We start from the raw sequence: 16,835 nt of genomic DNA, 5'->3' as shown, positions 1-16,835 counted from the left end.
AGTGAGTTTTTCTATGTAAAAAGGCAGTTGAAAATATTGGTTATTATAACCAGATTAAGTGTAAGATTGAAGAATGTTTCTGGCACATTTAGATTAAGAAAGTTCATTTCAGACACTCAAATGAGAATCATACGTGGCAGAAATTGAAACAGGACAGGGAGCTAATTTCAAAAGCCATGGGAATGACTTCACACACTCTTTTAAAGGAATACAACTGTGGTCTTTAATACAGACTTTTCAATGTTGCCCTGGATAGAAAAAAAAAAAAAAGGAGCCATTCAAGTAGGGAGATGAAGAAGATGGGTCCCTGCTCACAGCAGTGGGGATAGAACTAGGTGATCTTTAAGGCCCCTTCCAACCCAAACCATTCTGTGATTCTGGTAAGTGGAATTTTATGTCACAGGGAGGCTTTAAACTAGTGAGTAGTTAGAAAACTATTTTTACACATATGAAACTATGATTACACAGACTCTGCTCTGTAATCACCTTCTTGATACACAGTTATGAGTGACTTTCAATAATTTCTCATACTTATTTGATTTGCAAATCTCTTTCACGTGGCCCTACAGCAGGCATCCATGAAAGTAGATTTGTATATTCCAATAAGAGTTTCACTTTTAGCAACTTAGAATTATGTACTCCACACTCCACAGTCCTTCAGATCATGTGATAAAAGGTCCTGTGCATCCCCCAGAAAGGCAATGGCAGGTGGGGGAGCCCAGATAACACCCTGTCCCTGCTGCTCCCGGGTGCTTCCCAGGGAAAATCAGCCCAACAGAGACCCATCTCCACAAGTGCAGAGGAGCAAAGAGCCCACCGGGTAGGTGGGATTAATTATCACAGGCACACCATCTGCGTGCCTGCCCCCACTTGGCAAGTAGACATTATGGGATGCACAAGAAAAGCATCTGGGGATCAGAGACATGTCTTATTATGACATGTTTAGGGGGGAAATAGTACAGTTAAGAGATTCTGTGAGCAATAATTGTAGCAAAATAGGGGAGTAAGGGGATAGACTGGGACAGTCACATATAAATAGTTCATTGCTGAAGTTCTTCACCTAACTAGTGAAGTCTGTCCTCTCTTGTTAAATGCCTTTCTGATTCCTTTCATGGATAAGGGGTCTCCATATTCTCTGTGTGTGCATGTGTGTGTGTGTGAGTCCCACTGGAGTCAGACCACAAAGGATCCACATTTCCATAGTGCAGCAATTGAAATGAGTAGAGGGAGTGGAATGGAGTGAGTGCCAGCAACTGGAGCAGCACATCAGCCAACAGGAGCTCTTGTGTCTGTGGAGGTATCAGTGGGAGCAGGTGTGTGTCTGCCAGGAGCTGGGCTGTATCCTAGGTGGGGTGACTATACTCTTCCCAGTATGTCCATGTCTCTATTGTACAAGGGAGGTGGGCACAGTGCTCTGGGATGTGGGCTCATCAGGGTGACAGGGAGGGATTCCCCCCGGCATCCTGGTAGAACTCCTCCTCCCAGTGCAGCCCAGGAGATTGTTTGCCTATTGGCCACACACTGCTGGATTGTGCTCAAACTGGTGTCACCCAAACCCCTCAAAGGCCTTTTCAGAAAAGCTGCTTTCCAGCCTGCCAGATCCCATCATGTACCCCATATGCCAGGGGTTGCTTCTCCCCCAGCTGCAGGACTTGGCACTTCTCCTTGTTGACCTCACAAGGTTCCTGTGAAACCATTTCCTCCAGCCTGTCCAAGTCCCCCTGGAAGGCACCATGACTCACTTGTCCATCATCTGATCCTTGAAGTTCTGCACCACGAGCAAGTTTGCTGAGGATACAGTCTGCTCCATCACACAGATCATTGACTGGACCCAGTGTTGCCCCTGGCTTATAACTGTCCTCCACCTAAAGTTCATGTCACTGACAAAGCATCCCCTGGGCTGACATTCTGACAGCCACCAGCCCACCTCATCCAGCCCATAATTTTTGTTTTCTCAGTGGAGATTTAAGGGAGACTCCCCGCTGTTCTCCCCTCCCAAGCCAGTCACTCAACTGTATAAAGTCATCAGGTTGGTCAAACATGACTTGCCCCTGTTTTAATTCATGACTCCTTATCCCCTTCTTGTCCTTTGCATGTCTGGAAATGGTTTCCAGGGCTGGCAGTTGTCCCATCATCCCACTGAGGGATCGAGGTGAGGCTGACTAGCTGGTAGTTCCCTGCATAGTCATTCCTCCCTTCCTGGGGACAGGAGTGTAATTTTCTTTGCTCCACTGCTGAGGCACCTGTCCCAGTCACTGTGGTTGCTCAGACACAACCAAGGGGGGCCTTCTATCGGTGTCAGGAGGCTCCCTCAGCAGCCACGGGTGCAGCACATCAGGACCTGTGTAAGTCCAGTTTGCTTAAGTGTTCTCTAGCCCAGCCTTCCTCCAACAAGGGTGAGTCTTCCTTCCTCTAGAATTTCTCCCATTTCCTTAGTTTTCTGAAGGCCTTAAATGTCTGAGTTAAACATTCACATCAAGGCTAGGAAGTTCTCTGGGGGATGGCAACATGGACTCCAGCTGTTTAGTGAACTGCTCACGGTAAGAAGGCCACACTCAACATCAATCCATTACCTACACAGGGATAAATGCCTTCAAATTCCAAAATTACTTCCTGCTTTGATTTAACCACACTTTTAAACACAGTACCTGTGACATAATTGCATGGCCTCTGCAGCAGCTGTCCCTTCATCCAGCAAAGACGCGTTAGCCACATCCATCCCTGTGATATCACACACCATCGTCTGGTAATTCAGGAGGCTCTCCAGCCTGCCCTGGGACACCTCTGGCTGGTAAGGAGTATACTGGGTAACCCTGTCGGAAAAAAGTTCCGAGTTTGGGGCTAAGAAAACACATGTGTAACAAAGTTATGGCAATATATAACTGAACTGTATCACATAAAAAATAAATAATATTTAATTAAGAATAGAATATAGTTATCATTGCAATTTTTACCTTTTGGCGTTGATTTAACTTTTTACAGGAAAAGAATTCTGTTTCTCCATTTTGAAAAGAGAAATTACTTTTAAAGCAGAGGTGTGAGGGCATTATGGAGAAGGACAGAGTAATTCTGTCCTTTACTGAGTGTGAAAGAATTAAATCAAGTCACAATATTCAAAGGAGAATGCGTTGTTCAAGCATATCTAGATATTGCCACAATTTTTCAACACTGTTTCTGAAGACCTTTATTTATCAAGTCTTCTCCAACCTTTTAAGAAGAAAAGCATTTGACATTTCTCAGAATCAAGCTCAGAAGTATGCAATCCTTGTGCAATGACAGTTTCCATATGTGTTAGTGGAGGGAAGTCAGACTGATGTAAGTTTTATCTGTTGTCATTTGGTGAAAAAACAGTAGTGCAATATAAGCAACTCCTTCAAAAATGCAACAGTCTAAGGGACACGCTCTATTGTAACAGTCCAGAAAACAAAGCAGCATGGGTCCAGGAATGAAAGGCAAAAACAAAGGTCAGGCTCTCCTCTCTGCTGGAAATTTGGGCACTGGATTACACAGTAGTTCAGGACAGACTTTACGCCAGGTTGAATTTAGAGTAGCAGCCAGAAACAAGTGGTAAGTGCAAACACTTGTGGCCTCTGTTTTCTCGTGATGGAATAAAAGAGTAGTTAGTTTCCCTAAAAGGGCAGTAGCAAGTCCTAGTCTTTTGAAAACTGAAGGTATAAGGTTTCCAGAAAGACCCCAGTATTTGGAAGCTCAAGTTAGGTAAAGTCAATAGAAGGTAAAAACCAAAGATCTTTTAAAAACATGCTGGAGAACTTGGTATTGAGCAGGATGAGAGAAGTAACAAAATAGTAAGGTGAGAGAGAAAGCGGGAGAAAGTCCTGAAGAGAATTAAAAAGCTAGAAGAAGGACATATTCAGCAAGTGAACTCAAAGTGTAATATATTATGCTAATACATTAACCATCTAATTTAATTAAACATCGGCTTGAATTATTCACATACACTATTCAGTATAGCAACAGAAAGCAATAGCTATGTATAGAGTACATAAATCTTGATGATTTTCCCAAAACCTGTAGGGGTTTTTTTTCTCAGTTTTGGCCAGTTCTAGCACTAAACTAATTATCATCATATGACTGCATAGTTCACAAGTGAGACCAAGTCGCAGACTGCATGTAGCCTTGCTAATCCCAATAGTAAGGCTTTTTTCTCCACAGCAGCTAAACCCAGTGTTCAGTTTGCCAGATAAACTTTCACTCTAGTAGTATCAAGATTTCTTTTCTGTGTGGTCCCCCTGCCCACTCAGTTCTCACCAATAAAAAGAATCATTCCAAATGCCTTTGCATGAGCAATGACTTTTATTGATTAGTAGAAATTTCTCTGTACCTAAAGTTTTACAACCGTGTTTTCTCATTTTATTTCACCAAAGGGCCATTTCTTGTATTTTAATTTGCAGAAGGAACTAGAATTAGACTAACAACAAGAATTAAAACATTGTGATTAATTGAAATGCATTAGAGAACTCCTGCTCCACATAGCTGGGAAAGTACACTATATTACAAAACAAAATTAATGAAGCCTTATGACTTTGATGTTATGGTTTTGAATGGCCAACACAGTTGAACTAAAACAAATCAATTTCAGAAAGATGGGGGAAAAAATCACCCAAGAAATCTTGAATTCCAGTACTGCCACAAACTACTATGAAGCTTAACAGTTCCACAAATAAAGACACCTCTTATAACATAAGCACACTTAGTTAAACACTACTTTTAAAAGGGGTTCTTTGGCATTTTTTAAGCATCTACATGTTTTAATTGATTCTACTTCTCTACAAGTTCTTCAAATAAAATATCTGGCTTTAGTCTGCATTCTCTGTTCTGCCCGAATCTATACTACATGGTAAGTGACTTTTTAAAGTAATTTAAAAGCAAGCTCTCTAAAAGTAATTATTGCACAGTATGTAGCTATCTTCAGAATGCAATGCTTTCATTACATTCTGAGTGTTACTAACTATCAAGTTTAATAATTTACACTTTCACATCACTAGAGATGTGAAAGACTCTCAAGGATGTACCATGCTTGGTACATGTTTGTATTCTTACACATTTAAAGTCTGGAGGCAAAGGAATCAAGTAAGTTGGACTTAGGGAGACTTTTAGTTGCTCTAACAAATGCCAAGCGAAGCAAACACAATTTATGTAAGGGAGGCAGAATAGATCAGAAGCAATAAGCCTGAGCTTGTAGTATTTCCCTTGGAGCTGCAATGTGAAGTGTGTCAGCATGGAAATTGTTACACACTCAGCAGAAATAAGAAGTCTGATTTCTTTAACAGATTCCATAAAGCCTGCATAGTTGTTTTAGCATACATGCATGCACACATATATGCTTTCTCTCCAACAAATATTTTAGCCTTCGCTTTAGTCATCTAATAGTTTAACTTTTAGCCATTTAGTTTGGCTCTACTGGACAGTGCAAGATCAGATTTCTGGACAAACTTGTTTCAGTAACACTATATAACTTTTTAGGATTGAAATGTCTGCAGTTCATTTTGTTCCACTTATTTTCTAGCTATTCTTGTCTTTGCTTCTACCAACCAATAATTTGGTTTCCTGGTACTGTATTGAAATATTTAGATTGCATGTGTTGCAAAAAGTGAACAAGGATAAGGCCAAATAAAACCTTGCATAGATGTATTTCATAGATTCCTTGACTTCAAACACTGCAACTTTTCCACCAGTGATGCAAATAGAGCCAACAAATCTAAAAATAAATAAGACTTAGAGGTCTACAGATATGTAGACCCATTTATGGCAACCCAAAGTATAAAAAACTCATAACATCTAAGTAACAATGACTTTTTTCACTGAGTGATATGATCCTTTGGTTCATTGTGGGGTTTTTTGTTGTTTGGGCTTTTTAAAATATATATAAAACCTTTAAATATGGATTTTACTAAAATAAAAATTACTCAGGAATAAAGTAATTTAAGTAAGGTAACTCATTTTAATACAGTATAAAAGAAGCATTTTAGTGACTGGTGATAGGGGAACTTGTAAACTAAATGAGAAAATGCAGGATGACATTCAGGCTGCTGGAGAGTCCACATGAAATTTAGCTTTTCCTGTTGCATCATTCCTGACTTACAATTCTTTAGAAACCGAATTGTCAACAGGATGATCCAAACCAAGTACAATATTCTCAGCCTTTTCATAAATGAATAATATTATTATGGTAGTTCAATGTCACTGCTGTTCACCAAAGAATTATTTGGTCAGACAAGACGAGAACTCACTTTATGGGTAAACATTTAAAAAAAAAAAAAAACAAGAAAGATATACTAAGAGAAGAGACTTTAGAATTTTCTACTTCCTTAGAAGTTTCTTACTTCCTCATCACAAAACCATGATCATAGTATTGCATAGTATTTAACCACCTCCACCCAAATTGCGTACACCAGTGGAGGAGGGAGCTGGTTTGAAGTTAGGCAAAAGTTAGGAAAGAATTACTTTCATTAAAGAGGTAAGTCTCTATACTTCCTTAAAGCAAACATGTAATCTTGTATTAGTTCATAATATATAGGAGTTGTAAATAGAAGCCACAAAACTAGTGGCATATTTTACAAAAAAGAGCATCTTCTAAAGTAAATTTTAAGATTTAGCATGAACAACACAGTTCCTACACAGTAGGATACACATCATTACCAAATATATGAAAGCTTTAGTAAAAAAAATAGGTTTGTGGGACAAATGTGTACTTATACATATACATTTAACAATAACATGTGTTACATTACCATCCTGCATTCTCCAACAAGTTGCGTGCGATGGGCTGAGGCACTGAGCAGTTGTAATAACCCATGCCTATATAGGACCGCCATATCTTGTTCTTCTTTGCAATATTGTACAGAGTTTCAAGAATTTCATTTTCACCTAATTGGAAAGACAATACGTCAGAATGCTACAGCTACATGTAACAGTTTTTAGCCGAAATGTCTTCTACCCTAGTGTAAAAAAAAAACATTAGTGGTGCAAGTACAAACAGTAGCAGAATGAAGTGCAAGTCAAGATAAAGCAGTAAACAGGTAAAACATTCTAGGGAAGTTTAAATTCTGCCAGAATTTTGAAAATGCAACACCTGAATAATAACAGGGTTCCAAAGCAAGTGGAAAGAATAGTGAGAGAACAGCTGTAGGCAGAAGGAGCTCCTTCTGTTCCAATACAATGTACATTCAACCCAGAAGAGGCCTATCTTGCACATGCATTAAAAACACCAGGAAACATTTTATCTTAGCTGAATCTTTCAGAATCTACATTGTTTGAAGCTATTGCCATCCACAGCTGTCATTTAGTGTTTCTATCGGAGTCATATTTGCACAAAGTGAGCTTACACCAAGCACCCAGGAGAATTTCTTAGTATCATAGAACTTTATTTCCTCAAATTTTCCCTAAATTGCTGATAAAACAGAACAGTTCTTTCAATTCAATTTTAGCATACTTCACCAGTTTATTTAGAAAAAATTTATAAGATTATTTCTAGTTAATCCCATTCCAAATGAGATTAACTTTCAAATGAGTCTGTCAATCTAGTTTGAAGACATTACAAAAGAATGATTTTGAAATACATAGAATGAAAGTATTTGCATTCCCTCTCTCCCCAAACCATAATTTACTCTTTGGTCTTGCTTCTCTGTGTTCTGAAAGCAGTGCAAAAATCACACTGAGTCAACCCGTTCCTAGCAGTCAGTGAATAATGCTACAAAAATCTGCCAAACAGTCGTATTTTAAAAATGTATTAGTAGCTGTTCATTTAAAAATGTATTAGTAGTGAGGATGCAAAAGGATGGTCAGTAGACGATCTTAAGATCACACGACAGGTCAGCCCAACCTAACAGACCTGGTGGAACTGGAAACCAACCCTCCTGGGTGAGGGAAGCAGATGTTTTTTAATTCTTCCCCCAAATCTGACCTCAGAGTTTGCTGTAATGGGACAGTTACAGCAAGTTCTGTTCCCTCTGCACCGCAACTTGAAAATGTCACTTTGTAATACAATGCCACAAATCACAGAATTAGAATATCTCAGGCCCTGTATGTCTCAAAATCTATTTTCTCTCTGTAAGTTACTCCAGCAAGAGATATCAAGTCAGAATAGTTAATTTTCTAGAATGCGGTGGCAAATAATTATCTAGGGTTTGAATTAATTTCTAGAGCAACCACAAACAAGGATATTAGAACTTCAGCTCTGATTTCAAAACTTGATTTTTTCCTTTCACTCAAGTTGCTGCTATTGCATTTCATGAATAAAGATTTTTTTTTTCAAAAATCTCCAGGTTTTCAATTAATTCCTTCCACAGCCACATTACACCTTTCACAGAGTTTTTAAACTGATGTTAAGTTCTCATTTCAAAGTTCATTTCTTCTCTGCCTTTTACTCAGTGTTGCCATTAGATCTAATGTTATTTCTGAAGACTGATTTCTTAGTTTCAGTAAACTGCAATTTTTTTTTTCTGGAGACTTGTTATATGCTTATTAGGTTTTAACTCAGCAATATTCAGGGCAAAGTTTCTAAACTAGTGAAAAACTTCACTCCCCAGAACTTCTCCCACAAAGTTTTTTGTAAGAGAGAGGCAGTTGTTTAAGTAAGCTTTAACATTGTAGAGGCCTTCCTCTGCCACTTGCAAAAAGTTTGATGAAAGACAGTTTGGTTGCAATTTCAGACAGAGGCTTGTGCTCTTGCATAATTCAAACATCAATGATTTCTTGGAAATGGTAATGAATTTCCTTGTTTAATTCCAAATTGCTATTAAAGGCAGAAGTTGGCTATCTTTTAACTTGCTTGCTAGCTCAGTATCACACACAAAAATGCACTGAGTGCGGTTTCTGCAGTAAACACATACCATAAATACTGCACAATGTGATAGATAACATTTCCTTTGTTTGCTCAAATGGGCTTTTCTTCTTGAGTTATTTCTCTGCAATTGTAGCTAACAACAACTACATGCAGCCATTTAGCTTGTGCTGGAGATCTCTGAAATAAACATGCTTCCAAACTGATTGAAGGCACAAAACCAAAAGCCTAGAGGGGCTGCAAGCAGCTTAGGTAGAGATTGTGATTAAGAGTAGAACCACACTCCATCTAGAATACCTACACTGAGAGGTTTTAAGACTGAATATATTTTTAATTATCACATTTTAATGAGCTACCTGCGAAGACATCTTCACAGTTGATTTTAAGCAGGGTGGCAAAGTATGGGAGGCCATACTCCTTCCATTCCTGCTTCACCTTCTTCCCTGCTCCTTTGGTCACTATAAGGGCAATGGCAGCAGTACAGCTCAAAATACATCTCCCACATTTAACACACCTCTTTGAAGAGGTCAGGGATAAAGACTCCTTATCCTTTGCCTTCTACTGCCTTGAAGCACTTCATCACAGCATATCTTTAGAAAGACAGCTCATAAATATAACTGCAGTTCTGAACAAGGGAAGTCAACAGCCCCTGATTTATCTATTAGGCTGGCTCACCTATGACCAAACATAAATCCATGAAGATTTCATTAATTCAGTGTTTACTTTACACTGATAGGGTTCTGAATTTAAGTAAGAGTGATGCAGGTAATGGTGAGAGAAGTTAATACAGAAGCTGGAGTCCAAAGACCAGAGAGCAAGGCAATGAAACAAACCATGCTTACCATTACCCCCAGCACCAACAGGAGGGGATGGAGGAGATGTAGCCAGGCTCTTAAAAGCTCTGGATGCATAGCAGGAGGGCCAGAGCCTCAGGCTGGAGATAAGGACAGCTGGGGCCAGGAGGACAGTCCAGCAGTGGGACAGGGACTCCACCTTTTGAGGTTCTATGTTCTGATTGGGTAAAGCCCTGAGCAATCTATCTGACCCCACAGCAAAGCTTTGGGTAGGGGCTAGAGACTGAGCTGGGTCTGTCTCCATCAGCAGCCTTATCTCCCATTCTGTCAAGCCTAGGTTTCAACAGTGTATTCTCATAATGTTATTTATGAAAGGGGCCTAACTCATTATTGATCAATTTGTAAATAACTAATGCTAATACAAAGAGAGATGAATATGAAATACAACAGTGATCTTATGTATGGTTAAAAATTGATTTTTAAATTAATAATGAAGTTGCTGCTTTTCCAGTTTGGTCCCCAAGACTGTCACCAACTCTGAAAATAGCAGACTTTTTCCACTGTATAAAGTATATAACTTGGAGCATATGCAGTGGAAATATTGTATTATTCTAAATATTTATTAATTTATTTAAAACTAAAACATATAGGATTCTTAAAAATTTTAATTACATAGTTCAAAAAACATAGCTTGAAATATTTTTTGGTTATGTGACTAATTTCTTCTTAATTCTCCCAGCAATAATCCAAGCAATGAGATTAAGAGCTAATATGCAAAATGGGGAAATAAAAAGAAAGAAAATTTACTATGTTTAAGTAATGGTTGGACCCTGGCCACTGTCACACTCACTCAGCTGTTTGTTTCCAGTGTTCTAAGAAAAAGTGATTGAAATGGCTTTACTATAGACTCATTTTATTAGGTGTACAATAAAAATTCTTTAAGAACCTTGTTCAGCAAAAAAATTGCCAGCAAAGTCACTGCAGTTGATCTTTATTCCCCTCATCAACTCATTAGAAATTATGATCAAAGGCAGTACTCAGAATAATGTCCACTGCTTTTGATGTATTCCTTTCCTATAACTGGAGAAAACTTACTGAAGGTCTGAGAGGTTCTGCAAGGGCAGTTCCAGATTGCTACATCTACAGATAACAAAGGCAGAATATATCACAGAAACAGTAAGAGGGACTGAATTATCAGATCACAAAGCGATGTACTGTTATTTTTGCTAGTGTTTTTGTAGTTAGCACAGTAGACTTGCCTTGAAGTTGTGAGATACCTGCAAAATATGGCACTAGAGAAGGAAAACGAAATGAAGAAAATACAAAAGGAGCAGTTCAAGTTATACAACTTTAACCATGCAATACTAAAAGAAGGTTACTATTTGTCTGATATATTATTCACTTTATATCAGATCTTTAAAAAAAATCTAATCTCTGTGATCAAGGAAGCAAGATCCCTAGAACCACTGATAAAAGGGGGATTAATTTATTTCCCTTAATTAAGTATTCAATTCCATCTCTTTTAAAAAACCAACCCAAAGCCAGATTATATTGAAGAAAAATAGTTCCAAAGCACGGTCAGGCACATAGTAATAAAGCCGTAGGACAGCAAAAGGAAAGCGCGTGTTCCAGGTGCTGTGTGCCCAGCTTCAAGGTAAGGGCAGAAAACCTGTCTGACACTAGGGGATGATTATAAATTCATCCAGAATTAATTTTTAACTGGCGTTTAAAATGTAAAATCCTATTAAAAAAATATTCACTGCAAAAGGAGCTGCTAATTTGGAGACACAAATGGTCTTTATTACATTGTAACTGCTTCTCAACAGTATTGTTTCTAATAACGTTTAGACCGGAGATCCAATTGCATTCTTGAGATTTTAGGAACTAATGCTGATAAATTCTAAAATTTGAGAATGTACCTGGGAATGTTTGAGAAAAAAACCTGGTGGAGTCCACAGAAGTATTTGTTTAATTCAACCGTTTAAAAAATTCAACTTCTGAACTAAAAAGCAGAAATAAACATATGCACAAGACCTATCCATTACATATAAAGATGGATGTACCATGGCAGCATTGCAGGGATAACTATGACTGACATAGACAGTAGGTTTGTAGGGATAAAATATAGATTAGTCATACAAGACAGTACGTTCCTTTATTTCAAATAGGTCAATCACAACATATGTGCTAATGTACCTTCAATACCTAAAGAAAAGCTGATTGTTCAAGTTTCCTTACTGTAGCCCTGGGAATAAAGCTCTGTAATACCAGCTGATCCCAATTAAGAATCAAACAGATGTCTAGTCTTGTAGTAAATATTGACTGAACAGAAGTTACATGCCAAAATTAAGTTTTTCCTTAACTGTATCTGCAGAAAAATCTGACTGTAAAAAAGCCCCTCTTCCAGAATTAGTTGAGGTACAGATGGTTTTACAACAGTCAGCGGACTCATGGTAAGAGATACTTTTAAAATGTTTTGGGTTTTTTGGTCCCAAAATGGACATAGCTAGTGCTTTCATCTTTCATACCAAAGAAAGGATTTTATCTCAGAAACCTCTTAGCACAAGCTACAGTCCTTCTCTCCTCCATCACTGACAATGGCAGTACATGGAAAAAATCTGCCAATACAGATAACACTAAAAATTATTGAAAAAGCATTTTGAGTGTAGATGCACTTGTACCATCAAAGCTCGGCATTTACCAGAATGGCTGGGCATTCAGATTTAAGAAAAAACTTAGATTTTTAGAAAAATCAGATTATGGAATCATTTAGCTCGAAAAACATCTCCAAGATCATCATCTCCAACCTCTGATTGATTACCACACTATCATGTAAACTATGGCACTGAGGGCCACGTCCAGTTGTTCCTTGAACACCTCCAGGAATGATTCCTCCCTGCACGGTCCGTTCCAATGCCTGACCACTCTTTCAGTGAAGAAATTCTTACTGATTTCCAAACTGAACCTCCTCTGCCACAGCTTGAGGCCATTTCCTCTTGTCCTGTCACTTGTTCCCTGGGAGAAGAGGCCAAACCCCACCCAGCTATACCCTCCTTCCAGGCAGTTGTAGAGAGTGATAATGTGCCCCTGAGCCTTCTTTTCACCATCCTGAACAACCCCAACTCAATGAGCTGCTCCTCACAGGACTTGTGCTCCACTGCTTCACCAGCTCTGTAGACTTTCTCTGAACACTTTCCAGCACCTCAGTGTCTTTCTTGTAGTGAGGGGACCAAAACAACACACGATTCAAATTCTAGCCTCACAACTTAAGTGCCAATCACAGGGGGTCAATCCCTGCCCTGCTCCTGCTGGCCACACCATTGCTGGCACAGGCCAGGATGCCATTGGCCTTCTTGGCCACCTGGGCACTGCTGGCTCACGCTCAGCTGCTGTCACCAGCACCCCCAGGGCCTTTTCCTGTGGCAGCTTTGCAGCCACTCTGCCCCAGCCTGTGGCACTGCCTGGGGTTGCTGTGACCCAAGGGCAGGGCCCAGCACTGGGCCTTGTTGAGCCTCACACCACTGGGCTCGGCCCATGATCCAGCCTGTCCAGATCCCTCTGCAGAGCTTTCCAGCTGACCTGCCCTCAGGAAATGTCCAGGTAAATAAGGTTAAAGACTTTCTCTCTATATATATGTTATGTCCTTCAAAGAAGTAATGAAGCTTCATTCTTCACTGAAGAATGTGCTAAATTCACTGTGCTAAAATGTCTAGGAGAAAAAGAGTGTGCTTCTACTGAAATCAGAGGTTTTATTTATCATCAGTGGAATATGCAATGCCATATAAACAAGCTCTTTAACACAAGCTCTATCCACAGAAGCCTCTTTTTTTTTCTTTTTTTTTCTTTACTGCTTTTGCATACACACATTTGATTAATTTTCCTTGTTTTGGACAACTTGTGAGATTATCAATGGAAGGATCTGTAATGTGATCTTTTCTAGTGACACACACTGAATCAAAACTTGAAGATTATATAACAAATGTACACATCAAATATACACACCTGAGATGAGGTCTACAGCTAAGAAAGCTTTCCAAAACACCCAAATGTAACTGCAGGGACCCATGATACACAGACAAGCTTCTTATGGTGAATGTGTGGTTTTCTTGAACGATATGCCTAATTCTATCTGTAAGGATTGACTTCAGTGAGACTTCAACGTAAGCTCAGCTGTGTTTGTTACTATAAAGGAGTAGCTCTAGCACAGCTCATTTGTTCAGCTGCACTCCCATTTGTGGAGTCACTATGATTACATTTTTGAGTTATAATGACAAGTGGAAATTGCTGTATTTGTAATATAAATTTTATATATGCTGAAGCTCATTGAATAACATGTTTTGCATTGCCTTGTTTTGTTCTCTCTTTCCATGTGTGAGAGCATTCATGCAAATAAAAACAAATGTTTAAGTTAGAATAGAATAGTTTTCATGACACTGCCCAATTTTGCTACTTCCCTTTAGTAAAAGGTATATGATAGAGAAATAATGCCCCATCCTTACATAATAAATACCATCCTGGTAATTGGAAAGTGTTCTAACAGTATATTAAAACAAACTTCACTCAGATTACAACATGATGGGTACAAGATGTGCATGTGTTCAATGTGATGGTGCACAACTTTAAGCTGAGGCTTTAAACATTTCTTTTAAAAGCTGTGGAATTTTCTGCTACCAGTTCAGGGGAAAAATAGTGACAAACAACTTCACATTAAGCTATAAAACGCAGTCCAGAACACTGGCTGCAGAAGAAAAACACAGTCATGTACAGAAAAAAAGGTTTTCTGTACCTCATGCAAGCATCTCTTTTGAAAACTCACTGTAGCATGCTGTGCAATGTGAGACTCTGCATCACAGTCACATTCTTTCAAAGTTTACTCTAAGGGAACAAGAACAGCATAGCAAGTGGAGCAAAATGCCAGTGAACTAAATACACTGTTAACTAATGAGGTCCTGTTACACAGTGAGAACTTGCCTACAACAGGACATCAACTAACACACCACTGTGTAGGAGACGTACACTCAAAATTACTAAGAATCAGTATTTGAGCACTGCATAAAGACCGTGACTTAAGCTGATGCCACTAGTTTAGTTTTTTAGTGCCCACTACCCTGTAAAAATTTTGTAAGAGTATCATATTAATTAATAATAAAAACTAATTATTAAAAAAATTGGAAGGGCTTCTAAGCCAGAATTATTAGTGACAAACTGCATTTCACTCCTTCTACTGACCTAAAAATATAGTAACCAAAAAGTTTTTGTCTTTGGGGTCAGTGAAAATCGCTTCTTAGTCAGGGAATACCTTGATTAAAACACATTAGCCGTAAGGAAAATGCCAAGCACTACTTTCAGCAGTTATATAGACACAAGAAGGCTGTTAAATTCTTCTGCTTCTCTACCCAGCCTCTCACCTTTCCAATAAGACAGAAAGTTCCAAAAGACTAAAACACCATTGTACTAATAAAACATTTTAGAGGTAGAAACTATCATTCCCTGTTGTATCCCTCCTGGCTAGACTCTGCCTTTTCAGGGTCTAGTTTTCCTGGCTGCTCATTGTGGTGCTGCCTCTCACGCGTGATGTCATCTCAGAGTAACCAGATTGAACTGGCCAGGAACCTCACCGGAGCGGCAGGCCTGAAGTTTACACTCAAATTACAGCACACGGATGAGCAATGAGAAAATGCCTGCAAGCTTTCTACGAATCAGGCAAAGGATTGTGACACAAAAATGAAGTTAATACTGATGTAACTGGATCCCATATCTGAATGGCCATTGAGCTTTGTTAGTTTTAGTGTAAGTGTTTAGCATTGAGGATTTTAATGTGTTTCTTTCACTTACAGGACTTCCAGCATCATTGTCACAGATTTTGCGCTAAAGTGCAGTTATGCAGGTAAAAATTTTGTACTGTGCTAGCTAACTCTTCAAAATGTTAATATCTAAAGCCTCATGAAATCACATCAAGTTTCCTACAGCAATTTGCCGAATTACTGTAGTGGCACAATAACTGACTGAGATGTTTAATATTCCTGCAGTTTACACATAACACTCAATTAGACAGATTTTAAATTCTGGCCATTAGTCTACTGTGTATCCATACTACGGAGACAAAGACTTTTCATGTTATTAAGATATGCAGATTATTATTGGGGGGGGGGGGATGTCGGGGACGAGGAATAACAAAGAAATCCTGCAGATACACAAGAACAACAAAAAGACAGTGGCTCAGTCCACATTAAGGGGACGACATTTAGTCATACTTTTCCCTACACATTAGGCTCTTAGGACAAAGTAAAGTCAATGGAGCACTGGACCTCCAAAGGGAGTTTTCGAGCAGCCCCTGTCTGCTACACTTATTTTCCTACCGATTTCCGAGAGGACAGCAACAAACGCAGCAGCCAAATTAATCTACGGAGTTGTTCGGAGAAGAATGAAGTGTCGGTGACTGTGCTGCTACGCTTGTTTAAGTCTTACTCTGCACTTCTGCTCGGGCGGTAAGATCAGACCGCTACACGGGTCAGGGGGACACGGGGGGCAGGGGGCGCGCCCCCCGAGTGCCCCCCGCCCCGCTGGCGGCCGGAAGGGGCCGCGGGAGGGAGTCCGGGAGCGCCCCGGGCCATGCGGTCACTTACAGACGTGGTCATCCATCCTCAGCGGCCTCCGGAGGCGGATGCTGCCCGGGATGGTTTTGTCCATCAGCTCCTCGACGCTCTGCAAGAAGCGCCCGCACGCCGTGGTTAGCTCCCGCGGGACGGCACGGCCCGCACCGGGAGGGTCCGGCCGCGCAGCTCCCGCCCCGCACGGCGCCTACCTGCACCCCGACGGTTCGCAGCATCTCCCGCTTCTCCTGCTCCCGGGGCCCGATGTGCCGCCGGGAGAAGTCATCGTGCCGCGGCAGGAGCTGCTCGATGCACCGCGCCGCCTCCCCGCCGCCCCAGCGCCGCTGCCCCGCCGCCCACAGGTGCGGTGCCCCGCGGGCCGCCAGCCGCCCCCACCAGCGCCCGCAGCTCTGCATGCCCTCGGCCCAGCGCAGCCCAGCCCAGCACGGCACAGCACGGCACAGCCCAGCACGGCACGGCACGGCACCGCCGGGAGCTCGCACTTGAGAGCGGGGGGGGCGCGGCGCGGCCCCCACCGCCCGCGCCAATGGGGCCCGGGGGCGGCGCCGCGCTCGGCCCGCCCGCCGCCACCTGCCCGCCCGCGCCGGCCCTGACCCCGCGGGCGGCCGCGCCGAGCATCCCCCG

The 16,835-nt window shown here is 40.8% G+C and overlaps 1 protein-coding gene across 1 annotated transcript in view; it reads right to left on the bottom strand.

Annotated features, from left to right (window-relative positions):
* Nucleotides 1-16,630, bottom strand: part of GLDC (glycine decarboxylase) — a 38,712-nt gene extending 22,082 nt beyond the window's left edge. Inside the window, exons 1-4 of the mRNA XM_059492180.1 lie at nt 16,403-16,630; nt 16,224-16,302; nt 6,753-6,888; nt 2,649-2,813 (exon numbers count right to left, since the gene is read on the bottom strand). Of these exons, the coding sequence (XP_059348163.1) occupies nt 2,649-2,813; nt 6,753-6,888; nt 16,224-16,302; nt 16,403-16,606 (584 nt within the window). The 5' untranslated portion in view covers nt 16,607-16,630. The remainder of the gene's footprint in view (nt 1-2,648; nt 2,814-6,752; nt 6,889-16,223; nt 16,303-16,402) is intronic.
* Between the last annotated feature and the right edge of the window lie 205 nt (nt 16,631-16,835).

The sequence above is a fragment of the Ammospiza nelsoni genome, chromosome Z (assembly GCF_027579445.1).
Source record: "Ammospiza nelsoni isolate bAmmNel1 chromosome Z, bAmmNel1.pri, whole genome shotgun sequence".
NCBI lineage: Eukaryota > Metazoa > Chordata > Aves > Passeriformes > Passerellidae > Ammospiza > Ammospiza nelsoni.
Note: the sequence above shows the minus strand (reverse complement) of the source record. Positions and strands in the feature narration are given on the sequence as shown.